Genomic DNA, 18,113 nt, shown 5'->3' on the forward strand with positions numbered 1-18,113 from the left:
CATTCTTATGTTTATTAATGAGTTAGCAAATGAGCAGCCAATACGTCATCATAAATTGAAAATGTTAGTTGGTTCACAGTCCGTCCACGGTTCACGGAGAAACTGCTAAATTAAGCTGTCTATGAATGAACTCAGAAGTTTGAATTCACCGCACTTCTTGGAAGTGGCCCTGGCGGTTAATGGCCTATAACCTACAATTGAAAGTACACAAACGTTTCATCAGTGCTGGTCGCACGTCATAAGATATCTTTATCAATTTTCCTTAATTTGAATTCCGATAAACACGGTGACCGGAAGATATTGGTTACCAGGAAATTCTTAGACCCTAGACCACTCCTTGGAATCGAGAAGGACGATACAAAGGAGTAGAATGATGTTCCGGCCTTTTGCAGTGTTAGTGGAGAACACGTGCCATGTTTTTCATCGTCACCGCACACTGCAAAATAGACGAGACTGTTAGCGCTTAATTTATACGACCTCGCTCTGTCAAAGGACAATAAAGGCAAAAATAGTTCCACATCTGGCGACCAGCGAAAAAAAAAACTGCTATGTTCCATGCCCTCAACTTTGTTGCTATGGTTACCTTGTTGACTTTCCCTTCCTTTCTTGAAGATGCTAACAGCGCTATTTTCCGATATGTAAAATGTTGAATAATGTATGAAACTGATTTTTATCTCGGCGAAGTCAGCCTCAAATTCTTTTTTTCTGTTTTTATGTGCATGAATTATTCTTGAATTATTATTCATACACTTGTAATGCGAGGCTCCCATAATATAGAACATAAAACAAACACACACACACACACAAAGTTTATCAACACGACGAATGATGATTCTGTGTACAGATGTGAGATATGTGGTTAAATGTTTGCATTTTAGGTTCATATAAAGTGCAAATTTCTTAACGCTCGACTTGTTCGGTAATTTTAGAAAATTCGTCCCCTGGTAAGTTAATTTAGATAAAACTAACGGTACACCGGCTAAAAGAGGTATACTATGAAATAAAGCAGTGTACCAGATGTTCATAACCGCTAAAATGATTTCACATCAAAAATAAGACAAACGTATGTAAATATAATGACCCCTAAAAATACATTATTATGCAAATTATACGTATTTTCAAAGTGAATTCGGAACGACCTATCAGTATCGCGGAGCAAATAACAAAACAGATCGCATTGTCAACTTACAATGATCAAAGAACACTATGCGGGGACGAAATATTCGAATATTCTCAAAAGATGCCCCTTTGTGAGTTGAATGATCTCGAGTTCAACGTACACTAATGAAGAGAGATAATTGAATATATTGGTAAACAAATCAACCAAGCACAATAAAGACTGCTGACCTCACGATAACAAATGTAAATTCCGTCCTAGTTGGAGGCATGAATTTCGGCTGACGGTGGTATGTAGATAGTGAATTTAGGAGTTGAAGCTATGACAAGATCGCTGCTCCCCGTGGAATCGGAATAGTGTCACTACGTAAGTATCATTTATATTTTCATCCAGTGAAAGCCATTTCTGAAACAGCTGCGTTTCGAAACAGCTGTATTATATGTAAGAGGGCTTCTGCGACACTGAAACAGCTCGACACTCAAATGACACAGCGTCAAATTTATCTAGTTTGGAATTTATTTAATCATTGCAACGCTGACGAAAAAACCTCGCTATTATCATCCACTTTTTGTCGTCGAATACGATGACAGCTTGTGATCGTTCCATTATTGACCTTGGGTAATAATAATTGGAAAAGCAAATTTTATTGCTACGGTTGTAACATGAACAAATTGACATGATGACCGACTGGAGATATGTGTAAGGGGTGAGAAGAAAGCAATTATATGAACTGCGAAGTCTTGAACGATTAGCCATCAGCTGTACGGAAAATACATAGTCCATTGACTCAGTGAACATCTGGACGGGTCATTAGGTATCATGAAACCGGTCACAATTCTTTCTTATACGCTAAGAATTGAGAATTACTTTTATTAAATAAACAATGTTCCCGTTTACGTGTATAGAGTGACATGGGTAAACTAGACCAATATTTTATGCCAATGATGCCTAAATGTAGGCTTATCTGTGAGAATGTGTCTATCTATATGAACTATCTAGTGCCTCTCGTTTGACTGAACAGAAATTTGTACGACTCCGTATTTGAAGTGACTGGCAGAGACACGGTTTGGTGACTCATTTGTGGTTTGAAGGAAAATGACGTCCTCGAGACTCGACATTCTCTCCCGTATGAATCCCTCTGAAATGAACAGCCCTTGTAATTTCTAAAGGGGATCACAATGTATAGTACCACCACAGGGCATCCTTGTCTCTTCTTTTGTTTTCTTTTTGAGTATTTGTTCTTGAAAAATGGGTGCTGAGACACAACCCACTGTCAGCTCTAATACGAAGAGGCATCCAATACACTGATCCATGCAACCTGGCGTACTTTTAATATGCTCTACTTTATGGGTTTTCAGAATCCAACCTAAGCTTAAAACACCCCTCATGTATTTTGGGTTTCGTTCATTTAGTTTATGCCGAGTTTTTTAACGTTCAAGTTTGATTAAAATAAACCAAAAAAATGTAAAATAACTTTTTAACGGTATATTTGCTTGGCTTATTGGTGAGTGTACCCGTGCTGCAATGTTATTTTATTCTTTTCCGCTGATAATCGAATTTTGACTGTGATGACTCAACACAAACTAACGAGCGAAAACCAAAAATACATGAGCGGGGGTTTTAAATTTGAGCTGCTAAAAGGCGTGTTTAGAGGTTTATAGCTCAGAGAGTATACCCTCATTGTATACTTATTCAACATAGTACACCAAGGGAGAAGGCAAAACGGCACAACGTAGTGGCAATTATGGAATCTCTTTCCGGTTCGTGCCATTTTCATATTGCCGACTCTTTTCCATCCGCCAAACTTGTTGTACTGTTTTCCAGCTTCTGATGTCAATTTCAGAAAAAAGCGATTTTGAACCATGAATGCCATTCACCTAAAGCGTTTAATTGATGTCCTACCGCTACAGTCTTAGTCATTTTTTTTATTTCACATCAAATACGATGGTGGCATTCTCTGAAACTTGATGTTGCACCAAGTTCATTTCCTTTATCTCATGTTCTGTTGGTCAACTGCATTTTGTATTGCAGTGAAAAATTCTAAAAGTACATACAGGGCTATACATGTTGTTCAACCATCACTTGAAATACCAGCTTTTGTATGTGTTTGTGTATATTTCATTAATACCTAAAGAAATAATTTGATTAGACGAAAATGGAAAGTGCAGCAGAGATGCTCTTGATAAATCATGATGCCTAATTTCATAGTCGAAGCATTTTGTAGACTGTGATTAATAACCACTGGTCACTTTGGGCAGACAATTGTTTGAAAGAACAGGGTAAGGCCTACAACTTTTTTATTGTAGTTTGAGTATAGTCAAGGATAGTTTTCTTAATCAACCAAGCCATTCAATGTGGCAAACGTTTAAGAATATCACTGGCAGTAATAAAATATTGTCCTGAACAATAAATACTTGTACACTTTGTTGATAAGTGAAAGACTTCACATTTTGCTCAATCTTTCCTCAATGAAACAATTCAACCATTATCTTACCAAATCAAGATGAAATACCGGGGTCATAGTGCAAAGTTTGGTACTAGAGAGACAAGTTACCTAACATTTACAGATATTTGAAATTCAAAATGCATGGCCGCCATACCTGTGTTTCTATGAGGAAAATAAAATTTCCGATAGTCGGATTAGATTGGTTTTGACTAGATTCTGATTGACTTGCTCAGACAGTTGAGAACGATTTGTATCATTACAGTATAGCCTTTCGTGTATACCTTGTCTGGTTTCAATGGAGTTCATGACCGGAAAATCGGAGTAAGAGTAGTTGTACCAGAACACAGGGGGTGTGGGGTGTGGAGGGTGGTGGGGGAGTTGTGGGGGTTCACATACGCTTCACTTATTGTTCACTTCAAAATGTCAGTTGAACTTGCACTAATAAATCGTAATGTACAAGGATCCTCTTCTGTGAGGGTACGTACCTGATTTTAACTTTTGCTTTTCTTCTCTAATTTTGACGAAATTCCCTCAAAAGATCCTTCACCCCGAATTCTTACTTCCAACACTTAAATTCTAGATGTTATAGGCCCTCTAAAGTGATGGAAACAATCCTAGTCGGCTGTTTTCGCTTCATTTTGTGTTTTTGTAAATAAACACACGGTAATATCGATCTAATGTAAACCCACGTCTTGTTTTGCAAGTGGAGACTACATGTCTTGAAATTAAAGTCGACCATCATAGCATGTTGACCTTTCTAAACATGATCGATTGTGTCAGGTGTCAAGGGTTTTAATAATGCTATTATACTGTGAGATAAGAGCAATAATTTTGGCCGATGGGGAGTTGCCAAATCTTCATTTGCCAAAAGTCGGAAATACACAGCCCAGTGCATCACCGCTGACAGGGGTCGCTCTATCAGCGAATGAGATATGGACAGACCTTTAGGGTGTCTATAGATAGCATGTAGTCACTCAGGGTGACTAACCGTTAGATTGATTGTTCTTACTGAGTGAGTTGCTGTAAATGCACAGTAAGTTTTGCCCCTAGACGGAGATAAGAGGTAAATTGTCGGCATTTGTGTTTACACAGTTGTCAGCCAATGAGAAAGCATCTATCGTTACATGTTCACAACATTAGCTAGCAAGGGCACATAAGCTTATTGCTTAAATGTAAAATGTAGGTGTTCACACCAAATCTCAACTCAAAGTCTTTACTTTTGTTTTGTTTCTATAGCGCGTTTCAACAAACATTTTACAAGCGTTCAGGACGTGTTAACTTTGTTCATTACAGCTGTACGCAACTGGAAAATACCGTTTAACAAAAATATAAATTTCCGATAGACGGTTGACTTTGTTGCCGCGATTCGTGAGGAAACAACGCCATTGATGATTCCCCGATGGTCATAAAGAAGTAAATATTATGACCGATGGGATCAAAACTGCATTTAATAATTCATTAAAAGCGATAACATATGCGTAAAGGTAACACAGTTGCGTAGAGATTCATCAAGGTAAAACGAAAAGGTCCCGTAGATATTTCGGAACACTTCAATAAAGACAATCGGACTACTGGGCTATGTCAATGTACAGTTATCATATCAGTCAACGATGACTAAAGAAAATTTAATGATGGCTCTAAGAATCCTAGGCCCTTTTGGCAGCTTTTATATCACAAGCTACGAAGTGTAGGTTTGAGCATACATGTACCACACGTAAATGATTAACTGCCATCTTTAACGCTCCATCAGAAACCATTAATTCTTTGCAAAGTCACGTGATACGTTTGAGGGAAATTTCTGAAACTAAACAACAAACTCTTGAGATTGTGATGCTATTAAAATGGAATTTTCTCCTGTTACCGAAATGGAAGTTTCAACGTGCGATAAATTTCAGTACAAAGCGCGGTAGATGTGCAATTGGACAGATCCAAATGCAAGGCGCACTCCTTTCGAAATTGATGACGTCATCATGGAGGTAATTATCTCCTCGGTCCCCATTAAATACTCTCAACGACTGTACTCAGCCGATCACGTGACCGTCAAATCTTTCCATCATGACGTCCCGCGTATCATTACTTTCATATAATTCATGCTTTGAGTTTAATTTCTCCGTCATTTTGCTTCAGCGAAATTGACAGCCTGAATGTCCATTACAGACTATTCATCGTCTGCTTGGTTGTCATATTTCTGACTTCCTGATGTCGATGATTGTCCTGCGACATTTGTAAAGGAGTACATTGTACTTTCTTCAAAAGGTAGGTAAAGAATGACATCATTCCGCGTTAAATTATTTTTCATTTTCTATTAGATGTATTCAGCACGAAATTATCCTCGGTCAAACCTTTCGAAAGACAGCGACAGATTGGCACAGTGACTTTTCCTCATTCCGACTTGCAAAAAAGGTTTTTTGACGTCGTGCGACTAACTACACGTACTACTGCGACACTATTGTAGTGCGCCTTGTCTTATAAAATTATCACAGTGAACTCAAATTTTCGGGAAAAAAGTAAAATGAACGATTAAATTTCGACAATGCACTTAGTCCATCTATAGTTCACATATTTAATATAACTCGGATATTCGCATCCCATCACCTCTGTATATATTCGGATTTTATTATCGTACTGGTGCTCACCGGTGACTTAGTTTTATTCAAATTAAAATCAAACAGCCAAACCTTTCTGTATTTCCTCAAAACCGATAAAGCATGTTCTTGGACATTCTGCATAGACATTTTTGAGTGCCCCATAGACTCAGAAATATTGAAATGATTTAGTTGAAAAAACATGATTATATTGCTCCTGAATATGCAACCCTCCATCAGCCCTATAAGGTGACAGAGATTTCTTTAGGTTAGTGCGCAACTCGAAATTGAAAGATTAAACCTTTGCTAAAACATTCCCTAATGAAACTTTCAACTTTCGAAGTAAAAAAGAGAAGCAGGGGTCAAGATGCAAAATTTAGTTCTAGAGAAACAAATGACCCAATATTTTTTACTGACTCTTGAAATTAAAAATGGCTATCATGCCTGTGTTAACTGCATGGCGAATAATTAAAAATTTGATTTTCGCAAAAGTAAGCAGAAAAATTTGATTTATTCAACGGGCTCCAACATGATCCCCCGCGAATGGTAGACTAGAAAGGTATGATAAAATTTGAGAATCCCGAATATCCCCCGCGCATATACCTTGAGATTTTGTTATAATGAAATGATGATCACTCATACATAAACAAGTTTGTTTTTGCTGAGGATTTAAATGAATGCAACTTTTGAGTGGCTAGTATGGAGTAATGTTATTTTGTCATTTTAATTTCTTAGGACCTAGGAAAGAAAGAACAAGTTCATTCTTCAAGGCCAGAGTCTATGTAATCTCCAAATGGATCAGAAAACGAAAAAGTACCTTGCAAGGAATGGTGGGGTCGTGCGAGCGACTCCATCTCCTGCAACTAAAGACGAACCTATGGAGACGGGATGCTCTGATTTGGTAACCAATCTCGGCGCATCGACAACCTGTCATGCACTCCCTAGCATAATCATCGGCGACAGCTTCCATGTGAAGCTAGTCTGGCTAGTCATCTGTCTCTCAGCGCTGGCAGCTTTCGTTCTACAGGCGTATCAGCTCGTTACATTCTACCTCAGATACGAGGTCAAGATGCAGCTTGAAAGTGTTACGCCGCACAGCCTGCCCTTCCCGTCGGTCACAATCTGCAATACGAACAAACTTCGGCTCTCCGAAATCATCAATAGCGATCACAGCCCACTGGCGAAAACAGATCCCGAACACCCGAACAGTATCCACAAGCTCTTATCTTACGACGGTAAGTAAGTACGGGCTTCTGTGTCAGCACCAAGCTTGAGTAGCGCGTACCTGAAAAAATATTTAAGTTGAGATAAGAGAGCGTTCAGTTATTATGGCCGGGTTGGGCCGGCAAAATCCAGGGGGGGGGGGTGTCACCTCAAATTTGAAAACTGTAAAGAGGGGTCATGTATTTTTCAAACAGCTCAGAGGGGTGGTCACTTAATTTTCATAAGTATCCGTCCCGTCAAAACGCAGTTTCAGTGTTCAGAAATATTCTGGGAGATAAAAATTATTCGTTGCATGATTTCATTCTCTGAAGTTATTCAACTTTAAATCTGAACAAAAGTATAATTATCTGTCACATGAACATCTTGACTTGGCAACTCTGAGGCTTGTCTTCTCGTAAATCGATCTCACTGAGGGCAATGTACAATTCCTATTACTTACATATTAGAGATATAGCAAGTTTTGTCAGGGAAATTATTTAACAGTTACATGTACTGAGACTAGTACCATGAAAAGTTAAATAATACTTTATGGTGAAATTCCAATTTCATAATTGTTGTCCACATCTGAACTTGCAAATACCCTATTTGAATCAAGTACATTTGTATCAATTATCAAACACCTATAAAAGCACAAATTAATTTAGTTTAGCATTGTAAAAATAAATATTCTTAGTTTTCTCATTGACTCCAATGTATAGCGAATCAACATTGTGGTGAAATTCCAAAGTCCAATTTCTTGCACACATATCAACTTTTAACCATCCTAAGTACTTTAAAATGAATTATCAACTATCTATAAATACACAGATTTTGATAGTTTTGTATTGGAATAAATTATTCATAGTTTCCTCATAGACTCCCATGTACAGTGAATCTACATTTTGGTATTCCAAAATCCAATTTCTCGCAAACACATCCATTTGTTACTACCCTAGTCTAATCAAGTAAATTAATATCAATAATCGAGAGTACATTAATACACGGGTTTACCTATTTTTGTATTGGAAAAAAAATCATACTTTCCTCATAGACTCCCGTGTATAGTGGATGAACATTTTCAGTGAAATTCCATAATCAGATTTCTTGTACACATAATATGCACCTTTAACCACCATATTCTAATCAAGTACAATTATGTTAATTATTGAACGTCTGTATATGCGCAAGTCACGGTATACCAAGTTTTTCATTGGGAAAAAAATTATTCACAATTTTATCATTGACTCCCATGTATAGTGGATGAACATATTTGGTGAAATTTTAAAATCAACGTTTTTGTCCACATGCCAGTTGTAACAACCCTATTTCATTTGAGTACATTTATGTAAATTATCAAATATCTCTAAATGCATAGATATAGTTTTGCATTGAAAAAGTATTACATAGTTTTCTCATACATTACCATTTATAGTGAATCAACATTATCAACAGCTGACTTTCAATTAAATTCAAATATCAAAAGTTTGTACACACGCCTGCGCAACAATATTGCGATCCACCTGTAATTTCTCTCCAACCCCTGTGAGGGGTAATTTCAAAATTATAGCAAGTCAGAAGGGGAAATCTGAGCATTAACACCTTGTGAGTTTGCAAGGAAGGTCATTTAAAAAATCTGAGATCTTTTTTATTCTATTGCTCCATACCAACCCCGAGGTGTTTTTGTGTGCAGCTGTACTCAAGCAATGCGGGAGGGAGGGGGGGTCATGAAATTTTTGTCATCTTAAAAGGGGTTCATCAATTTTTTGGTACAACGGGTAGGGGGGGGGTTCACTTATTTTGACTGATGCGCAGTAAGAATTTGCCGGCCCACCCCGGCCATAATAACTGAACGCTCCCTAAGTTTCTAGATTATGTTTAAATTCAAGTCAATTTTGTTGAAACGTCTAATAAGTTCAAGTACATGAATACCGGAAATGTTTGTGCACTTTGTCATATGACTAGCATGTCATACGTTACCATGTCAACACTTTTGTTATTTTCCACAATTTTTTTACTAGCTCCTTGCCTACCGGGCGACTACGAGTGTGCTGATAGCCAACGATGTATAAAACAACACTTACGGTGTGATGGATATATACACTGCTGGGATGGCTTCAGTGACGAAGTCAATTGTACATATCGTAAGTAATTGTGATTTCCCCCCTCCCCCGCGAATCGATTGAATTTACCTATATGACAAATATTTCCAAGTTCGCATTGTGCATGCACTGGTTCTGAAAAAAGGGTTACATTCTTTCCATTCAAGGTCTTCTGTGAGGTAGCAATAATGAACGTGATGAAATTTCTTATAAACTACAACTTCCAAAAACAGCATAGTGCAGTCTTAATTTAATCTCAAAAACTTCTTGAATATTGTGATCGACGTGCGTAATCATGAATGAATATGCAGTAATTAAATTTGTACGTTTCATTTTTTTCATTTGACGTAATGGTGCTCAGTGCCAAAATATGGTTCTATTATCAGCATTTCCTTCGCACGCTATAGCCGCGGGTTCGCTCGTCCAGGTAATTTTTTTATCCTAAAGGATAGATCTACCAATATTGTTCCATCTCTTTCATACTTTTACATAGCATCGTGTGGTAAAGATGAGTTTCGGTGTCCGGTGGCGGGATTCCATGGCGTTTGCATCCCGAAGTGGAAACGCTGTGATGGTGTTCACCATTGCATCGGTGGTGACGACGAACGAAACTGCTGTACGTATAAAGCAGAATTAAGATCTCTGACAAATGCAGTTTTTTGAGGAAAGAAATTTCAAAATGTGGTCACTCACGCATTACGTAAGCTGTCAGAATGGCCTTTCTTCAGACATCTAAACGCCTTGATAAACAGTGCTGTGTCTTCCGTTCGTAGACCTGTAACGACCTGTTTGCACGGCTGAAGTAATTATGTAAAATAATGTACATATCTGTTGACAAAATGCCAGAGCTACATGGATTTCAACTCATGCAGTGCAACTTGGTAATGCTTCAGTGAAATAAGGTTGAATTTTTTGAAGATAAAACTGTATCGTGTGCAATAACAGCCATTATGGTATGATGAACACCGGAGTTTCTGGACAAAATCTACTATATATATGAGAACTCACAAAATTTGTTCTCGCGTTGTGTAAGCCTTCAAAATGCGCTCTTTACCGAGAAAATTGCTTGACACTACTACGTGGCAATATGTTCATGATTAAAGTGCTCTGTTTCGAAGGAGATCTTATTGTTTACCTGATTTGAAAACATTAAGCATAAATGTTACGTGGGCATGATAGAAAAGTTTTTTTTTACGGTTTGTGTTACTTGTTAATTTCAATTCACAAGAACGTCTGGGCACTTTACGCATAACGAAGGCCTGATAGACGCCCTTGTCTGGAACTTTCGAAAAAAATATTATTTGGATGGAGAGCTAAGAATCCCGCATATCAAATGCCAATGTGTGCGGCTCCAAATACTAAAACTGCCACTTCATTGCAATACTTGACATTTTCTCAACTACAGCTATGTGTTCCACCGGATTGGCGTGTGACTTTGAGCTAGACAGTTCGGGTTACAGATGTATTCCGGAGCGGAGCGTGTGTGACCGGTTCCCCGATTGCATAGACGGTGCAGATGAGGCTCGATGCGATTTCGGTAGGCAAGAGTAACACTGCACATGCAATCGAGTTTTTGATGTTTCTTAAGGTAGAATGTGCCTCGGAAACAGATATTTGGTCTCTCAGAGTTTTCCAATTCTTTTCTGATATGCCACTTGTGGGGGTCATTTTGAAGCCTTTGCGTAAGAAAAATTTTCACAATCTTACTTTTATTGAAAATCGAAAATTTCACTTTTCTCCATAGAGTTAACACAGGGGTGGCAGCCATTTTGAATTTCAAGTATAGGTAAATCTTGGGTAATTTGTTTCTTTAGTACGGTGAACCCGATTTTTATTCTTGATTTTGAAAGTGAATGCAAGATTCCTAGAGAAAAAATTTGAGCAAAAGTTTAGTACCTTAGGGTAGACAAATACTCCGACTTCGAAATTTACAATTCTTTTCTGATCTTCCACTTGTTGGTGATCATTTTAAAGGTCTTGGAGTAAGAAAAAGGTTTACTGTCTTTGAGCAAAACTTGAAGGCTTTCACTTTTGAGGCGCATACTACCTTAATTGGCCAGCATAGTGGAGGACCAGTAAAACGTGTTTGTCTTAAATATGCCGTGTGAATGACCGCCATATTATATATCACCTTTAAAGGTATTCGGTCACCTGTTTTTAATAGCCAATCACAGATTTTACGCGGGTGGCCGCTTTTAAAAAGGGCGCCTCCACACGACCAGCCATGGCATACTTAGTAGCGTAGACCACTACCATGTTCTTTGACGTATCAAATATGGAGGACCGATCGCGACAGCTACATGTGTTACGAGGTAGTACGCTAAGCATCGCCCCTTTACCATATATGGAATATGCAAATTTACGGTGACCGTGTACCTTTAAACTTTTGCCACTCTCACGTCTTCACAGTGGATATTTGCGAGAACGGAAGACTGGTTGCCCTGAGTGAGGTATCAGTACTGTACTCTCCAAATTACCCGTCAGACTACGGGAATAATCACAGCTGCGTAATTCAGCTGACTGCGGCCAGATGGCACGAAGGGCAACGCCAACGTGGTGACTGCATCTTGTTATCGTTCTTGGAACTAGATGTCGAGCGGAGTAAAAACTGTGAAGATGACTATATCGAGGTTCGTGTTTTGTGCCGCATTGTTTGGGACACATATATTTCCTCTGACAGTCTTCCATGATATTTGTCACTACGAAATACAACATTATAGTGTCACTGGAGCTCTGAAAGTCTTATACAGTACTTTATCTCGTACGTTGATATAAAGTAAAACAATGTTTTATGGACATGATTGACGATAATACTGTCTGTCTGTCTGTCTGTCTGTCTGTCTGTCTGAGGAATGAGCTAGCTGATCGACTGTTTATTACTTTACCATTCCATTTTACCCGGGCTTTCGACAACAATTTAAGTCAAGGCCTTTACGGGAAAGTTGTAGGGATGAAGCAATGGTATCTTGTTTTCGACCTTTGCAAAACTAACAGCAGTGAATATTTTCTCATTATCTTGCTTGTGCATCACTGGGCTTTGAAGGAAAAGGAGGCTATTTTTGCACATACTATTTCTGATGCAATTTAGAGAAATAATTATCTACAGCATGGCGTTTCTGTTGTGCATGTTTTGCTAATTTAAAGTTTTGCTCTGTGAAGCAGATCAGAGATTCTGATGATCCAAACATCATGACACGTCTCTGCGGCAGTAGCATACCGCCTCCATGGATCTCATCTTCAAGTCGTGTCATCTTCACCTTTGTCAGCAACAGTGGGGTCACTGGTCGAGGTTATCGCATTCAGTACTCATTGATTGAGTGCCAATCGTCGAATTACTGGGCTGTCGGTCCATGGAATGAGGTAAGTTATGAACTAAAAAAGGGCCAGTCGCATCGCTCTGCAAAATGATATAACGCAATCACACCAGAATGGCATGCAGGTGATCATGTCTGACCCAGGAAGATGTCACACAAATTCAAAATAATGACCGACTTATTAACAAATATACAACAGAACTGACTCTTTCATTTTTATTCGACAAGACCATGCAATATGACTTGAGATGACATCAATCAGTGTACTTGAATTTCATAAACCCTCTTTTTGCGCCCTAATTTGCTTGTTATGACTCACACATTGCGCATAGACTGCCGATAAGAGGACAAGGACCGGAAAGAAATAGTGATCGTAAGGCAAGCTATTGTCTCTTTAAAATTAGTGCAGTTTGCTCCGAGATGAAGTCACAAATATAAACATCTCAAAAAAAAAAAAACTAGCAAAAGAAAAGATAGACATTATGAAAGTGAAAACCTTCTGGAATGACCTTTGGTGTATGCGTGTGATGTGTGCGTGACACATTTTACATTTCGAGATGAACTGCACCACGCGAGTTCTTACGGTTCTTTAGTTAGAAAGTATACGTTTTGCCATAAACATATCATTGGAATAGTTCATATAAGAAACGATTTCTACTTGTGGGTATTTAATGTACATAAAATCGTAAATTACCATTTTAAACAGGACTACATACGATTTATAGTCAAGGTGTGGCCGGAGTCTGATGTTGCTGGAGTGTAACTCTAGCCTGTCATACAGCTGTAAGGATCTCTTGTTCAAATTACCTGAATATTAATATCCTTTTATTTAACATCAGTTATCTGTCGTTGTCTATCACAGTGCACCAAGACGTGTGGTGGAGGGTATCGGCAGCGCTATGCTGTGTGCTCTGCCGTTGGGTCGCCAGCTGACCTCATCGTAAACAGCAGCCTTCCAGTGAACCGAGCCGATTCTAGCCAGCCTGTAAGGTCGGTTAAGGGGGCCGGGGGTTGTCACATGTATGGCAATGCTGACGCGGCGTGTATCGCTCCTGGGTCACCGCCTGTAACCGTGGAATTTTGCAATACAAGACCTTGTCCAGATGGTAAGAAATAATGATGCAGTGTGGCACAAAATAAACTGTTTCACAGCTGTTATGTTAAGTTCCGAATTAATCATAGCTAAGTAATAGGGCTTCCGTGTTCGATTCAGCCGACAGTCCTCCTGTTTCAACAACCCTTTATCAATAATCATGTAATACCTGTATTTACTGTTTCAGAAGTTTCCTTATACACTAATTCTTTATTTTTATTGACCATCTATTAGCACATGTATGTATGTATGTATGTATGTATGTATGTATGTATGTATGTATGTATGTATGTATGTATGTATGTATGTATGTATGTATGTATGTATGTATGTATGTATGTATGTATGTATGTATGTATGTATGTATGTATGTATGTGTATGTATGTATGTATATGTATGTATGTATGTATGTATGTATGTATGTATGTATGTATGTATGTATGTATGTATGTATGTTATGTCGTCTGTGTATGTATGTATGTATGTATGTATGTATGTATGTATGTATGTATGTATGTATGTATGTATGTATGTATGTATGTATGTATGTATGTATGTATGTATGTATGTATGTGTGTGTGTGTGTGTATGTATGTATGTATGTATGTATGTATGTATGTATGTATGTATGTATGTATGTATGTATGTATGTATGTATGTATGTATGTATGTATGCATCTACTGCATCGTTACTCAACGGCTGTACTTGCCTATGTCTGTTTTGTACACGTTTTTCGATCTTCTCTTTCTTATCTTCGTCTCTGTCTCTATGCATCCGTATCCATCCTCTATTCACTTGCCTATCTGTTCCTCTCTGTTGCTCCTTGATATCCTTCATACCTGCTAATTCTCTTCCACCTCCCCTTCCTGCTTACTAAATTATTCTGTAATTTTTAAGACGATCGGTGCGGTGCAGTACTGACTGGCTGTTCTATGGACATCGTTTCACCCGGGTATCCTTCTGATTATCCGCCAAATATGGATTGCGAAACGATGATCGTCAACGAGGAGGGATGCATCGCTCTCAACATCGTGGAAATGGACATCGTCCAAACATATGATTGCCATAAAGATTATCTAAAGGTAAACCAGTTTCACATGGCGGGGCATCTTGCGATCTTGTCTAGGATCTCGTCCCCGTCTTTTTGCCTTCGCCCATACTCTGGGCGAAGGCCAAAAGACGAATGAGATATCCTAGACTACATACGGTCAGACTTGTTCAAACGTTTTCGAGCACCCTTTCTATGAGGTTGATGGCTTATGGACGGATTTCCATATCTTTAAAAAAAAACGTGTCCTAGTTTACCAATGACATCACTCTATTGTCACTGTATTGACTGCAATGTCACATGGCATCATTAGATGTGTGAATCCATCTCTTGGCAAACAAACTTTTATTGACTTCTTTTCCAAACTGTTGCTTAAATTTGAAATAGCTGTCCATTCAAGTGATAAAACACACAATGTTATAACATTCAATTTTGAGCATGGCGATAAAAATGAGAGCTGTAACACAAATTAATATTACACCTCGATTGACTTTTAACAAACCCAACAAACAAACAAAGAAAACAAGCAAATAAACAAACAAAATCAACGGTATCTGCATCGTTTTAATTCTCTGGTTCACAGTACATTGAAACCCAGCCAGACGGTGACTTCAAAACTGAATTATTTTGCGGCCAACATCATGGTTTGCGACGTATATCCCCATCAAGTCAGATACAATTGGTCTTTCACTCAGATTCAATCATTTCCGGGCGAGGATTCAAAGCATCGTACGAATTTGTTCCCTGTGGAACATGGCACACCTCCGTATGGAGCCGGGTAAGAAATTCATGTTACTATATTTAGACCTTTTTGGTGCTCCTTATGTTTTATGTCAATGCCAATCGTTATCGGTCGACATATACATATCCATTGTGATACATTGAAATATGAAAGCTACGGTTGATTTGACTAAATTTTCATTACAACTTTGCTAACGTAAATCGTCTTCCATGTAATTAGGATCAAAACAAACTTATAAGTGACTTCTTGTATATGCTTGCTCTCTCTCTCTCTCTCTCTCTCTCTCTCTCTCTCTCTCTCTCTCTCTCTCTCTCTTTCTCTCTCTCTGTCAGTGCTCTGTGACGTGTGGGCGCGGCATACAAATGCGGCGCGTCAAGTGCGTTGGCCGAACGTACAATAAACCGATCGACGACAAATTCTGCCCAGGAGAAAAACCCATGAGAGAAATGTCATGTGACATTCTTTGTAAAGGTAGGTCGACGAATGCCTTGGTTTGAAGATTAAGTGAATCAATCTTTCACTTGTGTTTAATATTTATTTCGTTTGTTTTTATTAGAGGGCAAGCCCTGCATATTTCACAGCAATCACACTTCATTGTTCGAAAACCGTTCCACACTTCAATGGCTCCATCTGACAAAACTCAAATAAGTAGAAAGTTCGGTATTGAATTCCCACAAGGAGGAAAGGTCCAACTGATTTTATCAATTATACTTTAGTCATAGGACAATCATCATTTATTATACTTGCAAAAACGGCCTATTTGTACCTAATTCTCTTTTGTTAAATGAATTTATCAAAAATAAATTGTCTAACAAGGTAAGTTTAGTTTGACAAAATTTGGTGGTACGGTGATTTGTACTCGGAGGTGACAGAGGTTATGTGGTTTTCCCTAAATACTGGAAATCAACACATTTCTTTGCACTTATAAAACAAAGTAATATGACGATGACATCAAATACTTTCATTCTTCAATTATTTAGTCAATTCACTTTCGATTACAAAGATACGGGAAAACATTAAAACTTTGGAGGTTCAGTTTATAAGATATTGTATGTGTTTCTGTGAAAAATCATTGGTAAAAACACTATCAAATTCTCATAAGCTTATCACCAATACCACCTATTCAAAATCACTATCGATGTGACTTATTTTATTGCGCAGTTCACTAGACATGAATTTCTTATTCTACAGGTGACGAAACTCCAAAAATAACTAATGACCTCGAGTTTTTATACGGAAAGTACAAACACATTACAGATGACGTGAGGGTTTACACAGATTTCCTTAATAATTACTACAAGCCTAACAACTTCGAGCGAGTTGACAAGTCTTCCGACCTAGACTGGATAGGTGAGTCCAGAGTGTTGTCACATCTGCGCTATTGTCTCGACGGAATTTCGATGGGAAAGGCCCTTTGATTCACTTCCGTATGTATAACTCGCCATATCATGTTCTGTATTAAATCAATCTTTGCCAAAAACGGTAATCGTAGAAGAACTCTTCACTCTGTGAAAGTTCAGTAGAAACTATGAAGCAAATACGCCTGCTCTGAATGACTTGTATCTTCTAAATGATCATGTAGCCTAATCCATGACATAAACAATCTCACCGCCTATAGGCCTAAATACCGGTAATTGTATTGAACGGAACAATCTACTTCTGCAATTGTCATCGTTCACAGGGTACCTGACATACAGTTCCAGCCCCGATTACAGCGACTTGCAGAATGTACTTCATTTGCCCAGAGAAGACGTGGCGAGGTTCGGACACCAGGCCGAAGATTTCATTCTGCAGTGTTCATTTGATGATTCCTATTGTGATCACAGGTGAGCCTGCACGAAACTGGTTACGATGCATATAAATATCAAAACAGAATGAATTGAAGGAGTAAACTTTAGCAGACTGTCGCGTTAGTGGCAGGCTGTTGCGTAGATCGTGGGGTGAACGCGTAACTGCTGCCGATAAAACCAAAGCGACTTGTGCCAGTCTGTACGCTTGAGTCTCTCTTTTAAACTTTTGAGAGCTTAATCTGGCAGTCCCATGACAAATCGATGGCAATTAAGTAAGTTTTCTGAAATCACTTTCAACCTCAGTAAACAAAGTAACGCTTAAGATGTTGACGACGATGGTGATGAAAGGGTTTTGATGACGATAATGATAATTGAACCAGTAGCATCGCACGCTTCGTCGTAATCGTCTATATCATCATCATCATCATCATCATCATCATCATCATCATCATCATTCAATCACTCAAATTACAACCATTTTCTGTAATAGAGCGCGAAGCCACTGCAGTGAACTGCAATAAAACTGCTTACACTAATTAGTTTCAGCTGTAGCCAACTGGCAAAGTCGACAACATTGTATGTCCCATGCAGACAGTTTGTCTGCGGAAGTTGAAATAAAAAAGATTTGTACATGGACAGTGCATGGTAATGTTACATTGTATCTTAATCTTGAA

At 38.4% G+C, this 18,113-nt stretch overlaps 1 protein-coding gene across 2 annotated transcripts in view; it reads left to right on the forward strand.

The window, feature by feature from the left end:
* The first annotated feature begins 1,164 nt into the window (after positions 1-1,164).
* Positions 1,165-18,113, forward strand: part of LOC139147370 (uncharacterized) — a 58,115-nt gene continuing 41,166 nt past the window's right edge. The window contains exons 1-13 of one of the 2 annotated variants that reach the window (XM_070718440.1): positions 1,165-1,483; positions 6,884-7,383; positions 9,370-9,492; positions 9,944-10,066; positions 10,856-10,987; positions 11,860-12,080; positions 12,613-12,810; positions 13,627-13,870; positions 14,757-14,941; positions 15,491-15,685; positions 15,982-16,120; positions 16,841-16,999; positions 17,331-17,475. In XM_070718440.1, the coding sequence (XP_070574541.1) occupies positions 6,942-7,383; positions 9,370-9,492; positions 9,944-10,066; positions 10,856-10,987; positions 11,860-12,080; positions 12,613-12,810; positions 13,627-13,870; positions 14,757-14,941; positions 15,491-15,685; positions 15,982-16,120; positions 16,841-16,999; positions 17,331-17,475 (2,306 nt within the window). In that variant the 5' untranslated portion in view covers positions 1,165-1,483; positions 6,884-6,941. Of the gene's footprint in view, positions 1,484-5,690; positions 5,820-6,883; positions 7,384-9,369; positions 9,493-9,943; positions 10,067-10,855; positions 10,988-11,859; positions 12,081-12,612; positions 12,811-13,626; positions 13,871-14,756; positions 14,942-15,490; positions 15,686-15,981; positions 16,121-16,840; positions 17,000-17,330; positions 17,476-18,113 lie in introns of those variants that run through there. The other variant, XM_070718441.1, reaches the window with a different exon arrangement.

This window comes from Ptychodera flava, chromosome 13 (genome assembly GCF_041260155.1).
Source record: "Ptychodera flava strain L36383 chromosome 13, AS_Pfla_20210202, whole genome shotgun sequence".
NCBI classification, from domain to species: domain Eukaryota; kingdom Metazoa; phylum Hemichordata; class Enteropneusta; family Ptychoderidae; genus Ptychodera; species Ptychodera flava.